Consider the following 27,118-nt stretch of genomic DNA (forward strand, 5'->3'; position numbering starts at 1 on the left):
GAGCGAAAAACGAGTGGTTTTTAGCACGACGTTTTATACCTCAATGTTAAAATAGAATGAGAAAACAGGGCTTCAACAAAAATTCGCTTTTTCGATTTTGATTTTTCGTTGTTTCGCCAATTTGACTTCAGTTTATGCTTGTCTTTCCAGTTTTCTTGATCAGTTTTTTAAATGCTTTTTCGTATCAATTCATAGTAGTTTCTTGTTTTGTTTAATTTTTTGTTTAATCAACGGAAATTTTTTGAATTGTAGTTCAGGACATGTCCGGCTAGGGTTTTTTTCGTTGAACAAAAATTTGTTACGATTTTGTTCGTTGAACAAAAATTTGTTTCGCTATACCTTACGTTACAGCCTGTTCACCTTACGGGAATTTTTCACTTATATTGGCTGGTTTCACTCTTCGCTCGTTCTGCTCAAAGTGCTTTTAAGCAGCAGTTGCAGAGCAATTTAATCTAGAATCAACAGTCAGTATCTGAAAACGAAATCAGAAATAGAAACGGGAAAACCCAATTTTCGATGCCCGCTACTTGAACCTTGATCTTAATTATGATCTCTAATACTTATTGGTGTTTGATACTAGACCCTGTATCTTCTTAGTAAGCAACAGGAGTATGTCTAACTACGGAATGACATCAAAATTTGCACTTTAAAAATGTTTCTTCCTCATTTTTTCTGTTCATCCGATTGCAATCGGTGTAATGGGAATCAATGGTGGTTATTTTCGCCAAACTGCTGGGTATGTTTTAGTTCCTTGCTAATATTGATTCAAGGTCACGAGTTGTAAAATACTGAAATCAAAATAATACGTCTTATGATTGAACTAGTTTTAACGCCTGTGCGATATGCTGACGTCGCAATGCGATTTGTTATAGAAGTGTCGTGTTTACGTTACTATATGTTGTCGTGTTGTTTCAGGGTGAGAAATATGACGGGAGGAAGGCGGACGTCTGGTCTTGTGGAGTTATTCTTTACGCTCTTCTAGTTGTGAGTTGACACATATTTAATCCATTCCTGTTTATAATCATCGTTAAATTAGTCATCGTGAAGGCAAAATTGTCATAGATATTAACAGTCAATTTATATGGAGTATGTTTAGCAAAGGAAACCGAAGCTTGATCAGATGAAATTTTGCTCGTATTTTACTAGCCGTGGCTCTATAAATTGTGCTATAGAGGAACACATGCTTGAGTGATTAAACATCGTTATGATTTGAGAGATCTGAAACGGGAATAATTCGACCAAGTTGTTGTGAAATAGGTTGTCATGTATCCATATTTGAGTTACACAGTCGTCTAGCATTATGGCTTTCGACTCAGTCTAGAGTCGATTTGACGTAAAAGATTTATGGTTCTCGATTTTTCATGGCCTTTCTACAATGATTTTGATACAGTTCTAATTGGTTTTGTTTGATATATTATTAGCAAATTAATAATGGAGCCTGTTTTGAAATTCCACATGACTAAATAAACTTTAGCTGTCTATATTTTGAGACATTGCGGAAGTTTTGTGAATTCAAAGTCATTAAAAGTGCAATTAACCATAATACTTAATTTGGTCAACCGATTACAAATGAAGATAAATATTCTTTTACAATTTATCCTTGAAACAGTTTCATGCGGATAAACTGAGAAATTGTAAGCGGGGACTAGATTGATTTTAATGTCTAAAATCCCAGAACGAAGGCGAGGAAATGGTCGCCCGTTCTGACCGCTGTTTGGTTTGAGGATTTATTCTGGGGTAAATGAGTAAATTTGCGCGCCTTGTATTGCAATTTTATAGCAGTATTCACAAGCTTTATTGTTTGTCAATAGAGCTCAGTTGTATAGAGTGCCGTTGGCTCTGTCCTAAAACCGTGTCAGCTGTTTAATGTGTTTTCACAAGTTGGCCACACTTGCAATTAAGACCTTCGCTACAATGTTTGGCTCTCTTCTGTTCCCAGTGTAAAGCTGTGCTGAGATTAGTTGCTAAATTCATGATAGTCGTGGTAAATGCGAAGTCAATTTGTTGAGAACAATTTGATTTATGAATGCGATGTGTTAATAGCGAAAAGTTGTTGGCATGTGCAAATTTAAGAAATGGTAACAACTATTACTTTATTTGAGCAAGTGTTAAGTTGCTATTAAATGTGAGGCAATTAGGCAATTATAAGATTGTCAAAGTTGGATGATTTCTTTTTTCACAAGATCTATTTACAGGGTCAAAATTTGTAATCAAAAAGTGTCTGGTGCACCTGAGCTTTGCACGGCTCGTTCCGACCTCCCTCTCCTCTTTCAAAGCCATTTGGAAAGTTTTTATTAATTTTAAGTAGTTCACAGAGCGTCTTGGAATGCATTATACCCAATTGGTCTCGTTTTTGTATCACACTTCTTAATCTCTTAATTTTGAAGATTTTTTTGCTGATCTATCGTAAGCAAAGCTTGAGTATTGTTCAATCTGAAGTCCTTAATCTCCAGCTAGATTGACACGATTGCCTCCTTAAATAAACTGTATAGTCTGAGTTGAACTTGAGCTGCTAAAGGTTAAATCGTGAAAAAATCAGGTTTTTTTTATAGCTGTAAGCTAAGCGTTGCTATATTGCGGCGATCTTGGTTTTTGTTTCGTCGTTTGAAACTAACGTGGCAGACCTCAAAATAGCAATTTCCATCTCTTCATTCCGATCTGCAACTGCCGTTATTTATTTGAGCTGCTGCAGTCCCTTTAATGAGTTCATCTGCTAATGTAATTTTGCAATGTCGACCAAAACACGTCATGTCTATTATTTAAAGATGGACAATGAAAATTTGTTTTTAGTTTTTAGCTCACTCAAGTTTTGAAAGTTTTCTTAATCATAATCCTAACAAAAACACAAGAGCTTTATAGTTTTATATCCGCTGGCTCGTTTTTTAATTTAAATTTTCTGAAGATGCAATTCAAAACTTAAAATTTTGCACATTTCCTTGGAAACTGTTTTGACTTTGTTTGAAATGCAGTTTGCCTAAAGTGCAAATAGTGGCAGTTTTTTGGTAACATTCTGGCAATGTTTGTCGGTTTTTGTAATTGTTTTTAATAGCCGCACAGCGATAGCTGGGGCTATTATTGGCCTTCTCTTGGTTTTTACAATTCAAAGAATTTGAATTGTATTGGGGCGCTGTCTTTTTACAATTCAAAGAATTTGAATTGTATTGGGGCGCTGTCATTTTTTTTTAAAGATCTGTTCACACATTTTCATGATTTTTGAAGTCAAATTGGAGTAGTGATTTTGGTCACGCCGAAGCAGGAAATGGAGCGAAAAAGCGAGTGGTTTTGCGGCGTGAATTTTTTTTCGCTCTAATTTTAATGTAGAGTGAGAAAATGGTGTTTTGAACAAAAATTCGGTTTCTGGGTAGTGGTTTTTTGTTCACATGCGGCAATTTCACTCTGATTTTTACTGTTTTTTTTTCGATTTTTTGGTTCGGATTTTTTTCTAAATGGTTTTCTCAATCCATTCACAGCTCCTTCCAGGCCTAGTTTTTTGTTTGAATTGAATTTTCATTTGTCGCTAGTGGTTTTTTTGTTCACATGCGGCATTTTGACATTGATTTTCTGTTTTTTTTTGTTTTTCATCTGATTTATTTAGAAATGAATTTCCAATTTTACTCATTGTCCGTTCTAGGTCTAGTTGTTTGTTAAGTCAATGGAAATTCTTTGAATTGTACGTCAGGACTTGTCCTGCTATGTTATTTTTTTTCAAGATCTGTTCACACATTTTCATGATTTTTGAAGGCAAATTGGAGTAGTGATTTTGGTCACGCCGAAACAGGAAATGGAGCGAGAAAGCGAGTGGTTTTGCGGTGTGAATTGTTTCGCTCTAATTTTAAAGTAGAGTGAGAAAACGGTGTTTGAACAAAAATTCGGTTTCTCGGTAGCGGTTTTTTGTTCACATGCGGCAATTGAACTCTGATTTTTACTGTTTTTTTCAATTTTTTGGATCGGATTTTTTCTAAATGTTTTTCTCAATCTATTCACAGCTCATTGTATTCCTAGTTTTTTGTTTGAATTAAATTTTCATTTCTCGGTAGTGGTTTTTTTGTTCACATGCGGCATTTTGACATTGATTTTCTGTTTTTTTCTTATTTTTTTACCTGATTTTTTAAAAATGGTTTTCTCATATCACTCATTGCCATTCTAGGTCTAGTTTTTTTGCTTAGTCAATGAAAATTCTTTGAATTGTACGTCAGGACTTGTCCTGCTATGTTTTTTTATTTCGTCATCATGATTTTTGTTACGACCATATGACGTCACAGCCACTTTTTGTTCATTCGTTCATGCAATTACAACTGAATTGCATGTGTGACGTCATTTTTCGCTCTTAGTGGAGCGAGTTTTTTGTTCATGCGCGTGATTAAATTTTTGGTCACACTTGACTTACCTCACTCTCAAAAATGACTTCCTCACTTTGAAATTGACTTTTATTTACTTTAATTTCAAAAAGTCATAGTCAACTAAAATATCCCATACGTTTACGATTACCAGTGTTTCTAAAGATGAGAATTCAGAACTGTCGGTATTCAATTTTTATTTGGTTACAAAAAGAACAAGAACTATACAACAAACAAAAAATCAGTTTAATTTTGTCAGAAAACGCTTTTGAAGCCGTAAATCCATACTCTGGCCCTCAAAATTTCACCTTTTTCGATTGCACCTTTTTCGAACACCAATACTGTATTATGTGACCTCTCATTAATGAAACCAGGTATCAAGTAGACAAAAATAAAAAAAAGGCAAAATTAAGTAATACTTGTTTTTTTCGAGAAAATTTATTTCCAAAGACATGAAAGGCATTAAAGACAAAATGAATTAATTAAATAGGTTTGTTTATTCTTTCAAAGGAAGTTCTTGAGACCTGCAATTATCTAAAATGTTTCTTACGTATATAAAAAGAACGTAAAATATGACGAAAATCAAAAACTGATTTACTTTTTTTGAAAAACCCGTGTCGAAGCCAGTAAAGTCATAACGAAAAACATTAAGAGTTTGTAACACCAATCCCTCTCACACCTTCCCTCGACCACAATTTTGTCATATTTGGCCGGTAATTTAAGAGACTAGGTAACAAACAGACAATAAAAGGCACAAAATTGCGATGTTAAAAAGTGTTTTTTTATTTTTGAAAACAATTGTTTTCAATGTCATGAAAGCTTTCAGCTATCTTCTAAAATTAGAATATCGACCCATTTGTTCTTGCATGGAAAGCCAATGAAACCGGGTCATTGTACAGGAATTTTCATACGACTAAAAAGACAAAGTTAAAGACAGTTAAAAAAATTCAATTAAATTATTCGAGAAAGTATTGTAGAAGCCGTCAAAAAACGAGAGTATATCCTTAAGGATGTTAATATCATTGATTGTGCCTTATTTTGAACGCGAATAATGTGATATATGAACTGTCAACCGTGATATTGTGATGAAACGGGAAAATAGGCAAATACCTGAAAATAAAATGTGAAATCTAGTAGTATCAAAGCCAGAAAACCATAACTTGGAGGAGTAAAACCGCGATAAACGATTGAAATTCATTTCAGTAGAAAGAAGAAGTAGAATTTTGCAAAAACGGCAAAGTTTTAATTACGGACAAAAACATTGAATTTGAATTCAGTAGAAAGAAGAAGCATTCTTTCATTGCTGACACAAGTTACAAGTTGACCAAATTAAGAAAAAAATGGAGGCAAAATTCAATAAGCCATTATTTATTTAAAAATGAAATATTTTTAAAAGTCAAAACGACCATAAGCTTTCAATTAATAAACTAAATGTAATAACTTAGAGCTAAATAGGAAGTGAATTGGACCTATCAATCGTAAGCTTTGATTTGAAATGTTCTCTTAATTAATTAATATATAAAGATCGAACTTTTTTTAATAAAAAAGACCGACTGATTACAATCCGATTTGGTTTTGGATTGTAACAGTCCACGATTGGTCCAAAACTAGGTCTGCTAGTGCTGTTCGTCCATTAAGAACACTTAATTTTCTTCGAATGTTAGAGATATAGATAGTTTGTTATTTAATAAATCAAAAATAAATGCTGCGTTTTCGATCATCAACGAAAAAAGTTAGCAAAAAACGGCAACGTATTAGTTAAGGAGCACTTGCAACGAAATTTGAAGTCGAAACAGCCCCTTTTGATTCTACAAAGATTTTGTTAGTGGTGTTTGGGTGTTTACTTCCTGCAAATAAAGATTGAAATCCCAAGGTAAACTTAAGATTGCTGTGACGTTGCAAATTCAGTTTTATTGGAAAATTTTCATTTCTGCTCTTAGGAGCCATTGGTATTTTTTTGCATGGTCGTATTAGGTACAATTTCCTAGCGGAAGTATGCCTGTGAGGATATTAGCCCCAATACCTTTATCATCTTTTAGTAATTTTGATAAATTTTCAATTTATTTTTTTCCTTTCTTTTTTATGTACAACTAGAATGCTGCTAGCCGTCAATTTTGTTTTGTTTTGGCAGAATTGATTTGGTTTTGATGTTATGGGTATAAATATTAGATAATTAATTGCTCTTGAATGAAGTTCATAGCAATTATTGTAAACGTGTGTGTTTTTTAATGCAAAATTTTCGCTTGACAATCTTGACTTTTCGAGTGACTTTTACGCCCTTGACTTTTTGCGTTTCGTGTGATCTAAAATTCTCTCTCAATCACAATTTCAAGCAACTGGATTCAATTGGCGGCAATTTAATACTAAAAGTCAAAAGAAAATTGCGCCGAAATTGGTGCCATTTTTTACTTTAAATCTTAATAGTGGTTTATGTTAACCTCCAATGTTGTTATTTGAAGCCCGCTATTGAACTTTTTAGTCCCATTTAGGCTCCCCTTCCTCGCTCCCTCGACTGAAGCAGGCTTCTTTATATTAGAGCTCCCACTAGTCGTTCGAGAGCAATTCGTCTGACGTTTAGTCGAATATGTTTATGATTTTAGTACTTGTTTGCTAAAATTGGGTGGTTGAATTTTGATTTGCTGCTGCTTTTCTTGTATTAGCGCTGTCTCTTAATAGAACCAGATTTCATCTTTTATTGGCTTAAATTATCTATTATGTTTTGTTACTTAGAAATCATTTTTGTGAATGGTTTTGGTTTTGATGAGTTTTGAATTTTGCCTTTTTTTGGAGTGTATTTTTGAAATACTTTTTGGAATATATGAATATTGTTCTTGTCTTCTAAAATTGTGTAGTGTGATGTTGTTAAGGAGCTTAATATAGGTAGCGCCCAGCGGGAATTAAGCGCTCCTAGAGCCTTTCAGCTCTGTTTCAGCTCAAACTGTTTTGGAGACTTATACTTATGGTGTGAACGGCGGTTCTTACACGTTGACGCCTCCTCTGTTGACCCCCCCTCAATTTTGCCCCCACCCCCCGCGATCTATTACACCTATCCCCTCCCAGTTGTTGCCCCCATCTACCCATCAGCCCTCGGTGCACCCTCCCCGCGTTTCTGGCTACTGACGATCAACCGCTCGCTAAAAACATGCAAATTTATACTGTTTTGCTATTTTTTTGCTTTTTAAAATTTTTTGACATTTTTCGATTTTTATTAGCCCTAGGAGTCAAGGAACCTCCTCTAGCTTTTAATAAAAGGTTACTGCATAGTTTTTAGTGGTAATGGAATGGTTTCGACATTTTAAGATCACGAATTTTATCATTTTTTGATAGAAATTGTTTTAATTTTTTTAAAAAAATTTTTGTCTTTTTTTGTTTTTTTTTCAGCCTCAAGAGCCAAGTAGCCTCCTCTAGGGTTTTTTCTAATTTAAAGAATGGAATGTCTTGCAAGATTTTAACATCACGAATTTTAGCATTTTTGACAATTTTTTGCCATTTTTTTTCAGTTTTTTGACATTCAGTCATTATTCAGTTTTTTTGAGTCAGAAAATCGCCGTTAGGGTTTTGATATTAAGTTACTGGACAGTTTTTGTTGGTCATGGATTATTTTTCAACTTTTTAATATCACAAGTCTCAGCAATTTTTTTTTATAAAACTTGCAATTTTTTTGAAATTTTTTGTCATTTGTTTGGGTTTCTGTAGCCTCAAGTGCTGTAGTCCTCTAGGGCTTGATAATATGTTACTGCATAGTTTATAGACGTAATGGAATGCTTTTCAAGAATTTAATATCACGAATTTAAGCATTTTTTGAAAAAATATTTACAATTTTCATGTTTCTGAATTTTTTCCGGCACCATAGGCCCTTGGACCTCCTCCAAGGTTTGATAATAAGCTGCTGCATAGCTGTTAGAGTTAATGGGAACAATTTTTAACAGCCGCGAATTGATAGCGGCTTTTATTGGGGGACATCGTGTGTTTTTTTAATTCGTCTCCATGGATGATTCTTACGACCTGACTTCTTGGAATTGACTTTTTTAATGACTTCAGTGACTTCTTCTGCTTTGCAGTTAAAATTTGTGTACGTACCGTCATTTCTGCTTCTAGGTCAATTGCACTTACCAAAAAAATGACTTCTGAATTCACTTATGGTACTTACAATTTTATGAACGTTTACTAGTTAATGAAGTTCATCTAAGTAGTGCCGAACTTATTTTCCCTAATTCGTGATTGTTAGTCTTTAGTTTTTGATTTTGAATATCAATTTTGAAAAAGCTCTTTTAGTGCTTTTTCCTTATAGGCCGTATGTGTCATAAAACTGACAGTCGGAATCTGTCTCTTATTTTTTTAATTGTTTCAATTCATGGAAGGCCACAAGCGTCTATCGCGGCTATTCTCCTGCAATCTGCCGGTTATGTTAGTTATTTGTGTCTTTGAGCTGTTTTCTGCTCGACCGTTTTGACTCTTCGATTGTTTTCTTCGTCCCTGAATTTTTGAGCCTTGCTTGATCTAAATTTCTCTCACTCACAGGGGTCTGAACTCAATTGGCGGCAGTTCACTACTAAAACTCAAATTGGTTTCTTTGTTTCATTGCTCTCAAACAAAATTTGTAGTCAGACGCTTCTGACTTTTCGTCCTCAAAAACGGGATAAACAGGCAGCGCCCAGCGGGCAATAAGTGCTCTGCAAGCCTTTCAGCTCTGTTTCAGCTCAAACTGTTTTGGAGACTTATATTTATGGTGTGAAGGGCTGTTCTTAGCGGTTGAATACCCCGCCTCTGTTGACACCCCACTATTGCCCCCACCCCACTCTAGTTTTAGTAATTTTTGGATGAATTTAATTTTTTTTTTCAAATTTTTGGAAAGTTTTTATCTTGTTCCAAGTGTATGGATCTTTTTGAGCCAGTAAAACTATTTCAGGCTTGAAACAGGGATACTGGATAGTCTCTTGATGCAATGAAATGGTTCTTGAGATATTAATATCTTGAATTTTAGCAAGGTTTTGTAAAAATTTGTAATTGTTTCCAAAATATCTTAATATTTTTTTGTCTATTTCTGATTTTAACGACCATTATTGACCAACGAATCTTGGAACTTTTTAGGTCTTGGAGATGGTTTACTTGACTGACCTTTCGAGACAAAAACGGTTTTGAACTTTTTTTATTGCGAAGTTGAAAACTTTTTTTAAAATTTTTCTTTAAGGTTTTTTTATAAGATTTATTTTCTAACAAGGATTGAAAAATAGAAGTTGCTGAGTCGCATCCCATCATAGAATATATTCCTTTCTCTTTCTCTCTCTGTCGGTTAGGGTATCTTTCCTTCTCCTTTTCTTTACGTTTTATCTCTCTCACTCTCTCTCTCTCTCTTTGTTGATTCCGCACTTCAACTGCTGTTACGTGGCTTGATGTCATCATCTCTGATCCTCATTAACAATGAGTTATAGTAGAAATGTCTTTAATCATAAATGACCTAACAGGACTTTTTGAGAAATCTTTGTTAATTGTTCTCAAGAGCAATTTGTAGTAAATATATTAATCCTGTTTGTCTTTTATGCGATTTTTCGCTCGGCCAATTTTTCGTCTGACCCATTTGACTTTCGTCTTCAGAAACGTGATAAAGATGTAGCGCCCGGTTTGCATTAAGTGCTCTTATAGCCTTTCCGCTCAATGGTCTTCAATTATGCGATTCACAGAATCTGTTTCGGAGACTTAATCTTATGGTGCGAAGGGCGGTTCTTAGAGATTGAATCCACACCCCCCCCCCAACTGATGCCACCCCATCAGCCCTTCGGTGTACCCCCCCCCCGCGCTGCGCTCACATGCGCCCCTTCAATTAAGCTAAAGCTAGCCTCACTAAACTGTGCCTAGCTAATGACGAAGCCAACCGCTCGCCGGTCGTTTGAGAGCAATTCGCCCGACGTTAGTCGGTTATGTTTTTTTTTGTTAGTTCGATTCCATTATGTTTCCTCTATTGAATTTTTACCAAGTTTCAATTTTCGCCTTTTTTAAACTTCTCTCTCTTTGATTTCGGATGTTGTATGATATAGGCGCAATAGTTACATGTGGTGTTGTAATTTAAGAACCCTTCTACAACACAGATTTTGAAAAAGGCGGTATTTTGTTTTCGACTTTTTTGTTCGATTGCGTTGTTAACTGTCAAATCTTGATGTTGCCAGATTAATAGTGATGCTCAAGTTTTAAGTTATTTCTGTTCTTTGCATTGTAATTAACCACATGTCCTGGTACTTTATTTGTTTACAGGCAGCATTTTGAACTGAAAGCGAAAGTTATAAAAAAAGGCGCAATGAACAAATTTGTGCTGATTGATATTTTTTGTTCATGAGGCCTGGTGAGTAATTGACTTTCTGACTTTGATTTTGTAGCTGTATATTGGACAGATTTCAGTTGTATTTTTGCCCATTTGATGAATTCATTGTTTTCATAGCCCGATAATGCGTTTGTGAAAAAACAGTTGTTTTGTACTTTTGAACCAGCTTTTTCTGCAGTTAATATTTTTCAATAGTTTTGACCTGAGCAGTTCTGAAATTCGCTAGGGCAATTTCAAACATTTTTGAACTTTTTTTAAAGTTTTTGGTTGGTTAACGTGTTTTTTAAAAGCTATCTAGAATTTGATAGCTTTATAAAACAGAGTCAATCTTGAACAATAAAGTCATTAAAGAGTTTTTTTAATCGCACTTTTTGCGTTTTCCTGGTTTTGGCTTTACAAAATTGATTTCTTGTTTATTTCTTGAATAATTTTTTAGTTTGATCAATTGTTAGTTTTTCATTGGGAGTCAGTTCTGTTTTGTGTGCTTTTGTTGGCACACTCAGATATAAGGTTGAATAATTAAATGCTCTCAATGTTTGTAGCAATTATATTAGACCTAGCGGTCTTTGTTTATGCGATTTTTCGCTTGACCGATTTTTCGTCTGACCCATTTGACTTTCGTCTTCAGAAACGTGATAAAGATGTAGCGCCCGGTTTCCATTAAGTGCTCTTATAGCCTTTCCGCTCAATGGTCTTCAATTATGCGATTCACAGAATCTGTTCCGGAGACTTAATCTTATGGTGCGAAGGGCGGTTCTTAGAGATTGAAACCCCCCCCCCCCACTGATGCCACCCCATCAGCCCTTCGGTGTACCCCCCCCCCCGCGCTGCGCTCACATGCGCCCCTTCAATTAAGCTAAAGCTAGCCTCACTAAACTGTGCCTAGCTAATGACGAAGCCAACCGCTCGCCGGTCGTTTGAGAGCAATTCGCCCGACGTTAGTCGGTTGTTTTTTTTTGTTAGTTCGATTCCATTATGTTTCCTCTATTGAATTTTTACCAAGTTTCAATTTTCGCCTTTTTTAAACTTCTCTCTCTTTGATTTCGGATGTTGTATGATGTAGGCGCAATAGTTACATGTGGTGTTGTAATTTAAGAACCCTTCTACAACACAGATTTTGAAAAAGGCGGTATTTTGTTTTCGACTTTTTTGTTCGATTGCGTTGTTAACTGTCAAATCTTGATGTTGCCAGATTAATAGTGATGCTCAAGTTTTAAGTTATTTCTGTTCTTTGCATTGTAATTAACGACATGTCCTGGTACTTTATTTGTTTACAGGCAGCATTTTGAACTGAAAGCGAAAGTTATGAAAAAAAGGCGCAATGAACAAATTTGTGCTGAGTGATATTTTTTGTTCATGAGGCCTGGTGAGTAATTGACTTTCTGACTTTGATTTTGTAGCTGTATATTGGACAGATTTCAGTTGTATTTTTGCCCATTTAATGAATTCATTGTTTTCATAGCCCGATAATGCGTTTGTGAAAAAACAGTTGTTTTGTACTTTTGAACCAGCTTTTTCTGCAGTTAATATTTTTCAATAGTTTTGACCTGAGCAGTTCTGAAATTCGCTAGGGCAATTTCAAACATTTTTGAACTTTTTTTAAAGTTTTTGGTTGGTTAACGTGTTTTTTAAAAGCTATCTAGAATTTGATAGCTTTATAAAACAGAGTCAATCTTGAACAATAAAGTCATTAAAGAGTTTTTTTAATCGCACTTTTTGCGTTTTCCTGGTTTTGGCTTGGCAAAATTGATTTCTTGTTTATTTCTTGAATAATTTTTTAGTTTGATCAATTGTTAGTTTTTCATTGGGAGTCAGTTCTGTTTTGTGTGCTTTTGTTGGCACACTCAGATATAAGGTTGAATAATTAAATGCTCTCAAACGATGTTTGTAGCAATTATATTAGACCTAGCGGTCTTTGTTTATGCGATTTCTCGCTTGACCGATTTTTCGTCTGAGATTTATAAGCGCAAAAGTAAGAAATGAATGAACAAGGGAGTGACAGAGACCAATAATACGGGATGACTCGCAAAAGGACTGTAAAGCTGACATATTTAGTTTGATTTATACTTGCACATGGAATCCCTTCTTAGGCTATGATTCTACAAAATAGAGCTTCTCTGATGAGAAAAAAAATACGAGGTGTCCGAATATTGATGATTAATTTGATAATTGAATCTCATAAAATGATAATTCAAGCTCGTAAGTTGTTGATATGTTTGGATTGCTTATAAAAAATAGTTTGTTAATTGCTCTCAAAAGGAGTTTGTAGCAATTATATTAGTCCTGTCAGTCTTTTTTTATGCAATTTTTTTAATGCAATTTTTATGCAATCAATAAGATCTATTTTCTAACAAGGATTGAAAAATAGAAGTTGCTGAGTCGCATCCCATCATAGAATATATTCCTTTCTCTTTCTCTCTCTGTCGGTTAGGGTTTCTTTCCTTCTCCTTTTCTTTACGTTTTATCTCTCTCTCTCTCTCTCTCTTTGTTGATTCCGCACTTCAGCTGCTGTTATGTGGCTTGATGTCATCATCTCTGATCCTCATTAACAATGAGTTATAGTAGAAATGTATTTAATCATAAATGACCTAACAGGACTTTTTGAGAAATCTTTTAATTGTTCTCAAGAGCAATTTGTAGTAAATATATTAATCTTGTTTGTCTTTTATGCGATTATTCGCTCGTCCAATTTTTCGTCTGACCCATTTGACTTTCGTCTTCAGAAACGTGATAAAGATGTAGCGCCCGGTTTGCATTAAGTGCTCTTATAGCCTTTCAGCTCAATGGTCTTCAATTATGCGATTCACAGAATCTGTTCCGGAGACTTATACTTATGGTGTGAAGCGCTGTTCTTAGAGGTTGAAGACCCCGCCTCTGTTGACACCCCACTATTACCCCAACCCCACTCTAGTTTTAGTAATTTTTGGATGAATTTAATTTTTATTCAAATTTTTGGAAAGTTTTTATCGTGTTCCAAGTGTATGGATCTTTTTGAGCCAGTAAAATTATTTCCGGCTTGAAACAGGGATACTGGATAGTCTCTTGAATCAATGAAATGGTTCTTTAGATATTACTATCCTTAATTTTAGCAAGATTTTGGGGAAGTATGCAATTGTTTCCAAAACTATTCAATATTTTTTGTCCTTTTCTGAGGTTAATGACCATTACGGGCATACGAAACTTTTTAAGTGTCGGCGATAGGTTACTTGACAGATCTTTCGATACAAAAACTTGTTTTGTCTTCTTTACTGCGAAGTTGAAAACTTTTTAATCTCGCCTGTTTCAGTTTTTTATATGATTTATTTACTAACAAGGCTAGAAAACTAGAAGTTGCAGAGTCGAATCCCATCATGGAAAATATTCCGATCTCTCTTTCTCTCTCTGTGTCGTTGGGGTTTCTTTCCTTCTCTTTCTCGATCACGTTTTATAGATCTCTCTCTCTCTCTCTCTCTCTCTCTCTCTCTCTCTCTCTTTCTTTCTCTCTCTCTTGTTGGTGCCGCACTTCAGCTGCTGTTATGTGGCGTAATGTCATCGTCTCTGATCCTCATTAACAATGAGTTATAGTAGGAATATTTTTTATCATGCATGGCTTCCGACACTTTTTAGAAAATCCTTGTTAATTGCTCTCAAAAGCAGTTTGTAGAAGATGTATTAATCCTGTTTGTCTCTTTTACGCAAATTTTTACTCGGCCGATTTTTCGTCTGACCCATTTGACTTTCGTATCCAAAAGCGGGATAAATTGGTAGCGCCCAGTTTGCATTAAGTTCTTTTGGAGCTTTTCAGCCCACTAGTCTTCAGGTATGCGATTAAGAGAAACTGTTTTGGAGACTTATACTTATATTGTGAAGGGCGGTTCTTAGAAATTGATCCCACACCCCACCCATCCACCGCCCCCACATTAGTTTCCTCAATCCACTTTTGTACCCCCGCTGCGGTGCATCCCCGCTGCGCTCACCTTACGCCCCTTCAATTAATCCAAAGCTAGCCTTACGAAGCCAACTGCTCGCCGGTTGTTTGAGAGCAATTCGCCCAAGGTTAGCTGGTTACGTTTTTCATATGTGCTCCTTTCTTGTGTTAACATTTGAAAAATCTTCGTAATTCCTTATTACATTTTTTGTGCAATCTCTTTCGTGCTGAACTGATGAGCTAGTGGATTATGTGAATAAGCATAACAACTCATTTACTTGTCCTGGATAGTTTTAAACAGTTTTTTCTACAAGATTATATAGCTTTTTTCTACAAGATTTTTGCTTTTTTCCCCGCTTTCTGTTTATTGGCTGACCTATTTTGTTTAGTTTGGTATCTTTGTTTAGTTTCCTCTGTTTTATTAGATAAGATTGAATTAAGTTTTAAAGGTATTTTGAGGAAATAATTTGCAATTGAATAGTGTTTGGGAGCTACGTATTGGTGTTCGATTAGTTCGCGATTCAAAATTTTTTTAGTTTGATTGTTGAGTGCTTCAAATGCCAATAAATTGTACTTTAAAATATAGATTTGATGGTTTTCCCTGAATGGATTTTGTATTTAGTTTCTTGATTGATTTAATTGAATTAATTTTTTGAACGAAGTTTCCGGGAATTAATCTAAACTTGTGTCTTTTATATGCAAAATGGTTTCTTCTGGAGGAGGACAAATTTTGGGTTTGAAAAACGTTTTTTATGTCCTTCATCCTTATCGCGGCCGCCCATTTTCATCCTCCCGCTCTATGGTTAAACTATGGGTCATCCTCCCTCTCTGTGGCTAGCCTCTGTGCTTAAACTATTGAACCGACGTTAGTCAGGTATGTCAATTCGTTATTGTCACTACTCCAGCATGCTATTTAAATTGATCAATCACTTACTCTTTTTCATTCGATTAGGATAGATGCTATATTACTTGTAATTTTTTTGATTTTTAGTTGGCTATGTTCCACCTATCGTCTTATGTTTGCTTCTGATATAGGAGTTTTGTTTTAATAAGTGCCGAGTAGTTTCCGGAATTCCTCCGGCTGTGTTATGCAAAGTGATCGCTTGACCGTTTAACTTTTTTGCTAGAAAATTCTGACATTTCTTTGCTCGTGAGAGCCATTCGTTCGATGTCAGTTTTGATATTTTCTGTTGTATTGCATTTTAGTTCAATTGCACGATATAAGTGAAGGAATATCTTTCAATCCTATTACGTTGATTCGACCTTTTTGGTGTATTTTCGTCCGTCGTTTTTTAGACAAATTTCGATTTTATTTTTTTGGTCAAAAGTCAATTGGGGGTAAATAATTTGAAATTGAACAGTGTTTGGGAGCTACGTATTGGTGTTCGATTAGTTCGCGATTCAACACTTTTTGAGTTTGATTGTTGAGTGCTTCAAACGCCAATAAATTGTACTTTAAAATATAGATTTGGTGGTTTTCCCTGAATGGATTTTGTATTTAGTTTCATGATTGATTTAATTGATTTAATTTTTTGAACGAAGTTTCCGGGAATTAATCTAAACTTGTGTTTTTTATATGGAAAATGGTTTCTTCTGGAGGAGGACAAATTTTGGGTTTGAAAAACGTTTTTTATGTCCTTCATCCTTATCGCGGCCGCCCATTTTCATCCTCCCGCTCTGTGTTTAAACTATGGGTCATCCTCCCTCTCTGTGGCTAGCCTCTGTGCTTAAACTATTGAACCGACGTTAGTCCTGTATGTCAATTCGTTATTGTCACTACTCCAGCATGCTATTTAAATTGATCAATCACTTACTCTTTTTCGTTCGATTAGGATAGATGCTATATTACTTGTAATTTTTTTGATTTTTAGTTGGCTATGTTCCACCTATCGTCTTATGTTTGCTTCTGATATAGGAGTTTTGTTTTAATAAGTGCCGAGTAGTTTCCGGAATTCCTCCGGCTGTGTTATGCAAAGTTATCGCTTGACCGTTTTAACTTTTTTGCTAGAAAATTCTGACATTTCTTTGTTCGTGAGAGCCATTCGTCCGATGTCAGTTTTGATGTTTTCTGTTGTATTGCATTTTAGTTCAATTGCACGATATAAGTGAAGGAATATCTTTCAATCCTATTACGTTGATTCGACCTTTTTGGTGTATTTTCGTCCGTCGTTTTTTAGACAAAATTCGATTTTATTTTTTTGGTCAAAAGTCAATTGGGGGTAAATTTACAAACAAAGAGCCTCTTCCATTCAATTAATGCTGCGAAAAATTATGCGATGGAACTAGAGAATAAGCACTAGAAAACGTGGCTTAGAGCTGTTTGCTTCATCTCCAATATTACGCAGAAGTTAAAATTAAATTATAAATTTGAAGACCGTTTTTGGCCAGTATAGGAAAATAATGCTTATGCTGCGTTAAGTATTGAACCCGCCCCTTTTCGATTTTAATAATAAATCCCAAAATGTCTCTTTAACCAGCATGAATGAATTTGAAGCAGACGTGAAAAAGCGGTGGTCAAAATAAAAGGATTTTTAAAGTGGAGAAAACTTATCAAAACAATCTCCGCCGTTCTTTTGTTTGGCTTTATTTGATACGCAATTGCAAGTCTTTTGTTAGGCTAATGGAATCGCTTTAGTAGACTTTATGTTTCAAACAAAGGAGGAACTAAATGCTCTGAGTGGACCAAAGCAATGTAGTGAATTATTAAGAATTTTTTGATGCTTTAAACTGTAGAGCACATGGTAATATTTGAACAACGCGTTTTCCTTGAAAGCAAATTTTTTTGGCATCCTGTTTTTTTTCTGATTTAACTAGACTTAATTTTACAAGAGCCGATAGAAGCTATGTAAATTTTACAAACGAATAAAACATGCTTTGTATTGTCAGATATCGCAACCACTTGTTTTTGTTAATTTATTAATCTATGAGAAGAGAGGGTGCCCTAGAATTCACGTTTTAAGTTGTTAAAAGCGCAGTTGTGCTGCTAGTGTTAAAATTTTAGGCTAAATGGGCTTTTCGATGTATAAGAAAGAGTAATTCCAGCAGGGAAAGGTAAACAGATGCTGATTTGATATTATTTTTAATGTCTACTCCAATACTTGTACCTGTCTGACTAAATATGGTGTTGTAGTGTGCTGGTAGTGTAGTGGACTCCTCTCCTATCGTTCATTCATTCATTCATTCATTCATTGTCTGTGCATTATTATTATGTTCCTCTCTCTTCTATTCATAGTTGCTTTACTTTAATTTGGGAATGACACTTACTTAAAACTGCTTCCCTTAAATTGTCCATGCCTCAAACCGACCCAACTTTCTCTCTCCTCTTCTCTCGCTCTCTTTAGCAGCGTACTTAGTGTCTGTGTCTTTTAATAGTCACAGCCGCATGTGTGCAAAGACGCCTGCCTTGCCCCCCCCCCCCCCAGCGCTCTATCTAAGATACCCCTCCCCTATGCTGGTGTGTTTGTAGCTGAAGCAGAACGGAGGACCGCCGGTCCACAAAACAACTCACTTTCTTTGTCTCTCTATCTAAGCCAACCATCGACAGATTGAATGGCTTCTTCTGTCAACCTTCAAAGCATGCTCGTTCTCTGTTGCTCCTGTTGAATTATTCAACTTGATCAACAAGCTAGTTTGTTTTTGATAAAATCATGTTTTGCTCTGCTGAAGATAGACAATGTTTTTGGGAAGCTGTCTATACGAGCAAATCAAATATACACACAAGAGAAGAAATATTGAGTTTTAATTTTGCTCCTATATCGAACGCAATAGACAACCAAGGCCATGTAGCAGAAAGTGTAGGCAGTTTAAGTGAAGTTATGTTACTGTAAACGACATTTTTCAAGTCATTTGGTTCATGTTGAGGTAATGAATAACATTTAAGGGGTTTAGTAATTGACAGTTAATTACACAAAATCGTTTTTTTTTTGCATTCCAACAAATTCACTTTTTGTGCCTGTCTTAGATGTTATTTCAATGTTACTGCAAGTTCAATGCACATACATGTATGTCAACATGATGAGTTGATGTTTTTAACATCAATATGATGTTTTTAACTAAATATACAACAGAAATACCACTTCACTATTTCCTAAGTAAAAGTGTTCCGTTTACAAAATAATTATAATGTTGGGTAACAGAGCTTTTTGCGTAGATCGGTCACCGATCCAACGGTTTCCTACTACATTATATAAAGACCCCAAAATTGTTAGCTTAGCGTAGCCGTTTTACTTGGAAATGGTGTATAAGTTCTTTTTATAATTTTAGAGCTTCATTTCCACACAATTTTCCCGTTTTTTGTTTGGGTCAAGTTCTGAATTTTTTGAGGACATTTCAGAGATATTTACGTGGTGTAATTCTGCGGCTACAATTAAAATGCTCAAAAGTTCAAGTTCCTGTTAAGAAAAGTCTATTTTTTTTTATCAGTTTACCGAATTTTGCTCATTTTGCTTTCCATTTATTAAACGAGATTTTTTTAAATTGTTTAATAGCCGCCCTCATCTTCTCAGCCGGCTATTATAGCGCTCCTATTTTTTTACAATCCAAAGAATTTGAATTGTATTGGGGCGCTGTGTTTTTACGACTCGAAGAGGAGTATTGGAGAAGTCCTTTTTTTAAATCAATTTTATTGGAGTGATTTTTGAATGGGGAAATGAAACTCGTGAAAAAATTTGGATTTTGGCGCTGAACAAAAGTGAAGAGCGGAGCGAAAAGAGAGTGGTTCTTGTTCATACCGCTGTTTTTGAGAGAGCGAGAAATTGATGTGTGAAAAAATTTTCTCTAAGCGAGCGAAGTTTTTTGTTCACGTGCGGCATTTTAAAGCAGCTTTTTTCCTTTATTTTCGTTAAGAGATTTGGTTATGATTTTGTTTTAATTTTAGGCTGGTTCCGGTAGTGGTTTGAAGGTTTCTGGAAATTCATATGAATTTTTAGATAATTCGGAGGTTTTTAATGTATTTTGCTGATTTTCGGGGTAATTTTTTGCGTTTTTTTAGACGATTATTTTGTTTTACTGGCTCAAATGGGCATTGAAGAAACCCCTTCTACTTGAGCAATTTTTTTAATAACAATTGGTTACAGTTTTGTGGGTAAGAATCATTTTTTTGTTGAGAAATATGACAAAAAAAATGGCGAAAATTGGAACTATGTTTCTTAATTTTTTGCAATTTTTCGTTTTTTTTCCTGTTTTTAATTAAGTTTCTTTGCCAATTGAGACTTGCATATTTTTTGCGAGCATCTGGATACCCTATTGGCTGAAGGGAAATTTTCGTTGGATTTATATGTTTTCTGAAATATTAAAAAATTTTGTAACTTTTTCCAGTTTTTCAGTGAAGTTGTTCTCAAGAGCTTTTTTTTATAATTTAGCCTAAAGCATTTTTACAAAATTCACATAGGTGGTGTTTGTAAGTACTAATTGTTTTGATGAAGTTATTTTGGCAGAGATAATTTTTTTTCGGGATTTCAATCTATAACAAAATTTGGTCCGATTTTTTATCATATTTTAACAGATTTGATTTTATTGTTTTTACTTTTTTGTTTCAAGATAATCATAAATTAGTGAAGGCACGTTTTGTTTGATGAGTAGTTGGATGGCATTTAAATGGATTTTCACTTCGAGTCGTTTCCGGAATTCTTCCGGCTATGTTTTTTTTTAAAAATGTGTTCACACATTTTTCAATGACTTTGATCTTTCAAAACGGGATAAACAGGTAAAGCCCAGCGGGCATTAAGTTTCATTAGAGGCCCAAAGTGAGCTTCAGTGGTCCTTCAAGTGCTTAGAGTGGTGCAGCTGCTGGGATGGCCTTAATTAAAGGTTAAAAGGTTATTTTTAGGAGTTTTTGGGCTCAAAATGTTGCAATTTTTCATGTTTTTTGGATTTTTTTAAATTCTTTTTTTATCTTTAGTCTTACGTTGAACTTTTTGAAAAATGATTAAGGCCTTTTGCGAGACAAAATAACTTGTTATGACCATTTTATGAGCTATATGTTTTTGTACTACTAATACAAACATGCAAAATGATACTAATTTTTGCGATTTTCAAGTTTTTTGACAATTTGTCATTTCTTGAGTTTTTCCAGCTTCAGGGGCCAGGAAATGTTCTTTTCGGTTTGACAATAGAGCACTGCATGATCTGTAGTAATAATGGATTGGTTTTCAATATTTTAATGTCTCGAATTTTGGCTCTTTTTTTTTACAAAATTTGCAATTTTTTTTTTACAAAATTTGCAATTTTTCCTAAAATTTTTGTCAGTTTTTGATATTTGTCCATTCTCAAGTACCAGAAAACCTAATCCACAGTCTAATGAAAATTACTGCATGGTTGTTGGCTTCAATGGATTTGTTATCAACAATTTAGCTTTTGCAATTTCAAAACATTTGTCTTATATTCAGTTTTTCTTGCCTCAGTAGCCAGCTAACCTCATCCAAGTTTTGATAATATGTTATTAGATAGCTGCTAGTTGGCAACTGAATGGTTTTCAACAGTTTAATAGAACAAATATCTGTTTTTTGAAATTTGAGATTTTAAAAATTATTGCCTATCGATCTTTGAGCCAATAAATTTTTTAATGCTTGGAATTGGGTTAATGGATAGCCTCCAGAGACACAAAAATGATTCTGAAGATATTAATATCGCCAATTTTCAACAAAATTTTATTAAATTTTGCAATTGATTTCATTTTTCATTTTTCGGTCATTTTTGAGTTAATCGATATTCAAGGGCCAGTGAATTTTTTCAGGTCATGCAGATATAATACTAGACCAATTTAAAAAACCACAAATGGTCTTGAAAATATTTTTGAAGCATGTATTTTTAAAGCGATGAATTTTTGCCTGAGGGAAAAAGCTTCAATAGTTTTAGTAATGAGTATATTTTTGTTTGATTGTTTCAGTTTCTCAATTTTTTAAGATGATTTTGTTTGTGTTTTGGCTGGCTTTTTTCAATTGATCTGCTGGTCAGGTAGAGTACTTCTGAGTTTTTCATTCAAGTCTTTGAATTGTATTTCAGGACTTGTTCTGCTAGGTTTTTTACTTCGAATAAAAAAAAATCGCTTTACCTCATTTTGCCGCTTTTTCAACATTTTGCGTGATATCTTTTTGACTTCTCTAGGCTAGTTTCTCTCTTCTCTCATTCTGCTAAAAGTGATTTTGAACATCAGTTGCTCAGCAAAGCAATTCAGAATAAAGTCAGTATAAAAAATTGAAGTCAGAAGTAGAAACGGGACAAACCCATAAAGCCCAATTTTGGATGCCCGCTATTTGAACGTCGTTCCTATAGGTCTTAGTTACCATCTCTAATGCTTTTTGGTATTGATAGTAGCCCCTGTAGCCTCTCTCTAATAAACAGAAGTACGTTATGTTCAACTACGAAATGCCATCAGAATAAATCGGACTTAAAAAATTATTTTGTACAAAATTTTTTTTTTTCAATATCTATTCTTTCAATCCCAATCATGCCTATTGGAATCAACGGCGGCTATTTTCTGGCAATCTGCCGGATATGTTTCTGAATGAAGCAATATGCGATGAAATTTACTTTTTTTTAAAAAAGTGATTTTCTGATAGTTTGTTTAATAGCTGCCGTCAGCCTCTCAAACGGCTGTTATTTAGGCGCTCTCCTTTTTACAATTCAAAGATTTTGAATTGTATTGGGTGGCTGTCTTTTTTAAGATCTGTTCACACATTTTCAAGATTTTTGAAGTCAAATTGGAGTACGGATTTTGGTCACGCCGAAAGTAGTAGTAGTAGTAGTAGTAGGGATTTGGCCCTTCGATGTCGTCGGGCGCGGGGACCGTGTCCCCTTTCTTTGTCCATGGTTGCTGTTAAATTTTCCACGTATCGCTGACTAGTTCATTGTAACTCGTTTCAAAATGATGCCACAGAAAATTGAGCAGTCGACTTTTCAAACCCGCTGCATTTCCAAATTGTAAACTCTGTGGAAGTCTATTCACAAGAGCACACGTTCTATAGAAGAAGCTTTGCTGGCAAATTTCAAGACGTGGTTTGGAATGGTCGATTTTCAGATCGTTGTCACTACGTAATGAGCGTGTGGTGTTCCTCATGCAGACAAATTGGTCAATGTTAAAGTTGAAGTGACCCGTAAGAGATTTTGAAAGAAAAAGTAAATCTTGTAATTGTAGATATAAAGAAAGCGGTAAGATACGACTAAAACAAAGTAGTTCTTTATAATTGTTATTGCTCGTGTTGTTGATCCATTTCAAACTCTTTTTCTGAAAACTTTCGAGTACTTTTGTGTTTGTTACATTAGCAAACCAACAAACACTTCCGTATAACAAAACGGGCAATACCATAGATTTGTACAAGTTTAATTTAACTGACGGAGTTAGGCGTGGTGAGCTTCTTTTTAACATGAACAGAACTCCGAGCGCTTTGCTCGCGGACTTTTTTATGTGGATGTCCCACTTGAGATCCTTTGTTACATAAACTCCTAAATCTTTCTGTATGTGTACTTTTTCTATCAAGGTTCCGGAGAAACGGAAGTGATGCATGGAATTAGACATTGAGATATGAGAGCATTTTTCAACGTTTAAGGGAAGTTTGTGTTGTTCACTCCATTTCATCACTCTAGTAAGATCCATTTGACAGATAAGACTGGACTTGTTAACTGATATGAATTTAGCGTCGTCGGCACAGAGGAGAGGAACAACAGCTCTGCAAGTTTCTGGTAAATCGTTGACGTAGATTACAAAGAAGAGAGATGCCAGAAGAGATCCTTGTGGAACTCCACTTGTAACATTAACGCTTTCAGAAAAATGACTGTTGATTCTAACTCTTTACGTCCTTCCGATTAAATAGGATTGCAATAATTTGATAACTTTCCCGCGAACACCAAGATTGAAAAGTTTTGTTAAGAGAATACCGTGATCGACATTATCGAACGCTTTCTCATAGTCAGTATAAATTATGTCAATATTTTCTTTTGAATCAATTGATTTATAGATAGATTCTAGGTAAACCAAGAGCTGAACGACGCAAGAGCGACCTTTTCGAAATCCATATTGAGCTTGATGGAAAATTGGTTCTAAGTGCCGGTAAAGACACGTAAACAAACAACGTTCAAAAATTTTAGATGCAATTGTAAGAAGAGAAACCTGCCTATAATTCTCTACATTAGACTTACAACCTTTTTTGTAGGTGGGAACGACTATTGAGTTTTTCCAGCGACCTGTGAAAAACACTATTTTGTTTTATTTTGTAGAAAACTTGGTTTAGGGATTTACTGACTGCCCTCGAACATCTTTTGTAGACAATTGCAGGAATTTCGTCCGGACCTTTTGCTTTGTGAACATCTAAATTTTCGCATATCTTTTCAATCGTTGTTGGGAAATGTCAAAATCTGTGATTAAAGGTAGCAACGGAGGCGAATTGTTTGGCACGAAGCTGGAAGAAATTTTGAAAATTGAAGCAAAATATTGTGAGAAAAGAGAGCATTGACGAACAGGAACATTGGCTATTTCGTTCTTAAAGGAGACAGAGCTTGGAATCGCGGTCGACTTGAAGTTTCTGTAGTATTTGAAAAGTTTCTCAGTGGATCGGGATGCTGTTAAATTTGATTCAAAATCTGCTTTATCTTCTTCAATCATCGTTTCAGCAATGCCCTCTAGCATTGCTATTTTCTTTCTATTGTTTGCATTGTTCCTTCTAGCTGTTTCAAGGCGCTTAATGGCGTTTGACGTAGGCGGTTTAATCCACGGTGATAATTGAGATCGATGCATTGTCCTTTTTGGAACGTTTTCAAATATTATGGGTCTAATCCAATCGTACCACTGTTCAAGCAGAACATTAATATTACTCCAACAAAATCCATGAAAAGGTAATTCAGTTATCTGTTTATTCATTTCATCAAATCTAGCCTTACAGAAGCTGTAAACTATCTTTGACTTTGTTTCCCTTAGATATGAGAAGTTTAGGTTTCGGACTCTAACTTTAAGGGTAATTGCATAATGATTCGATAACAAACTAATGTCCCGATTAATTTTCTTGCAGGATATAACTTCTGTTTTTGGGTTTACTAAGACGAGATCAAGGATACCTGAGGCTGCAGTGGGGAAATCAATGATTTGCTGAAAGCTGTAAAAGCTAATTAGGTCAACAAATTTCTGTGTATCTGAGTTCTTAGCTGAGTAATCGTGCCAATCAATTTCCGGCAAATTGAAATCACCATACACAATTGTTGATTAGAAGGACTTTGACAGTGTAAAGATTTCCTCAAACAGTAGATAACGATCTTGAGGTGATATAGCGTAAGGACTGGGACATGATAGTTCGGTGGGGCATAAAAACACACAAGTAAAATATCCCGAGAATTAAAACTGAGAGAACATGCTAGGACGCCTCCATCAACGCTTGTATAAAGGGGAATTTCTCTGGAGACAAAAGTATTCTTGATAGCAATCAAAACACCTCCGTGTTTCGATGTGTTATTATCAGCTTTTCTTTCTGATCGAAATATTGCATAATTGGGAAGAAAGAGTTCGTTATCGTGAAATGAGCAATGAAGCCAAGTCTCTGTAAGCATGAAGAAGTCTACACTTCTTGAAATTACGTAGTTAGCAAGTTTAGTGCGTTTATCTCGATTGATTATACTACGTATGTTGAATACAAATGACTCGAGATATTCCTCGGACTCCTGTTTAACATTTAGTCACCATTGACAAACCTCAATTTCAGTCCCATCATAGAAGAGTTTCTGATTGAAGATTCGAAATTTGTTGCGCAGGTATCCTTCTTCGTTAATTAGTTTATACCGTTTGATCAGACATTCCTTCTCTTTGATTTGTTCTTCCTTGGTCAGAGACTTGCTTTGTTCCATTGTCTTTGTTCCATTGTCTTGATTAATGTACTTAATTTTATGAGCGTTTGCAATCAATTTTCTTACCGTCCAGGAATTGTTGAAAGTCACTAACAGCGATCTTGGTTTAGAACTTGATTTGGTAAATTTACCTAATCGTCTGATATTCGAAACTTTGTTTTCATTTTCTCCAAGAAAATCAATGATTCGCTGAGTCTCTTTAATCTCATGCTGCATAATGTCCGAATATTTTGAATTTGGTTGCGAGGAAAATTCTGGTATACCCGAAATTTTGATTTCCAAGCTGGTATCTATCTTTGGGGAGCTTTCACTGTTGACATTAAGCAGGTTTGGTTGGGGAGGAATTACAGGGGTAGTTGACTTAGCTTTCAGGTCTGACAGTGTCGATTTGATTTCCTGTAGACTGTTGTTTATGTTTTCCGTGAGTTCCATCTCTGTGGTTGTCTTCAATCTCACAAGCTTCTTCACGGCTTTAGTGCACTCATTGCAAACCAGAAGACACCTTCGGTGGACATGTATGTCAACGCTTCAGTTGGAATCTTTGTGCATCTGTGGTGTACCCAGCAACCACATTTGTCGCACCCAATAGAATTTGTAGTTTCATCAACTGTTGACGAGCAATGTGGACATAATAGGTCTGAACCACTACTGGTTGACTTTGTCCTTGTCATGTTTCGCATACAATATATGAAACTATTTAATATATTTAAGAAACTATTAAATATATATAATATATGAAACTATTTAATATATTTAATATATTAAAACTATTTAAGTTATATCCTGCAAGTGAAGCCAAAAAGCGAGTGGTTTTGTGGCGTGAAATTTCTCTCCAATTTTAAAGTAGAGTGAGAAACGGTGTTTGAACAAAAATTCGCTTTGTCGTTAGTGGTTTTTTGTTCACATGCGGCAATTTCACTTTGATTTTTACTGTTTTCGATTTTTTGGATCGGATTTTTTTCTAAATTGTTGCCAATCCATTCATAGTTCATTCTAGGCCTAGTTTTTCAACCAAATTTTCATTTCTCGGTAGTGGTTTTTTTTTCACATGCGGCATTTTGACATTGATTTTGTTTTTTTTTATTTATTTTTTATCTGTTTTTTTTTAGTAAAGTTTTCCCAATTTTCTCATAGTCCGTTCTTGGTCTAGTTTTTTTGTTTAGTCAATGAAAATGCTTTGAATTGTACGTAAGGACTTGTCCTGCTATGTCTTTCGCATTACCTTTTGATCACGTTTTTCGTTTTACATAATTTACGATCTTTACATTTGACTTCTAACTTAATTCGCTCACTGTTTCATTTGAATGCATGTTAAATTCTTTCAAGCATTGAATTACGCAATTTGTTGAATACTGAAAGTCAAAAAATCAATATCAAAAGAGACGGGATAAACCGATGAAGCGGGTCATTTTGTCATTGAGAATTAGGTTTTCAAAGTTCGTTAGAGTGTTTGCTAGCTTAGCTGACATTGGTTTTTAGTTTTTTAGCTTTCAGTTTAGAAGCTGAATTAAGTGTAGTTTTAAAATCCAACTGAAACAGCACGCCAATCTTTTTCTGTTTCTGTTTCAATCCCAATGTGCATCAAGCGCGTCATCGGTGGCTATTTTTCGGCAATCTGCCAGCTATGTTTGGTTTGTAGAGTGATTTCAGTTTCCTATAAACCACAAATTTATTCCACAGTTGAATTTGGGATTTCAAAGCCTTGGCCTACATACCTACTAGTTTTGAGAC

The 27,118-nt window shown here is 35.0% G+C and overlaps 1 protein-coding gene across 2 annotated transcripts in view; it reads left to right on the forward strand.

Annotated features, from left to right (window-relative positions):
- Nucleotides 1-27,118, forward strand: part of LOC142336357 (serine/threonine-protein kinase BRSK2-like) — a 160,681-nt gene that overhangs the window by 71,959 nt on the left and 61,604 nt on the right. For both annotated transcript variants that reach the window (XM_075385125.1, XM_075385126.1), the window contains exon 6: nucleotides 916-984. In XM_075385125.1, the coding sequence (XP_075241240.1) occupies nucleotides 916-984 (69 nt within the window). The remainder of the gene's footprint in view (nucleotides 1-915; nucleotides 985-27,118) is intronic.

This window comes from Convolutriloba macropyga, chromosome 3 (assembly GCF_964194025.1).
Source record: "Convolutriloba macropyga chromosome 3, txConMacr16.3, whole genome shotgun sequence".
NCBI lineage: Eukaryota > Metazoa > Xenacoelomorpha > Acoela > Convolutidae > Convolutriloba > Convolutriloba macropyga.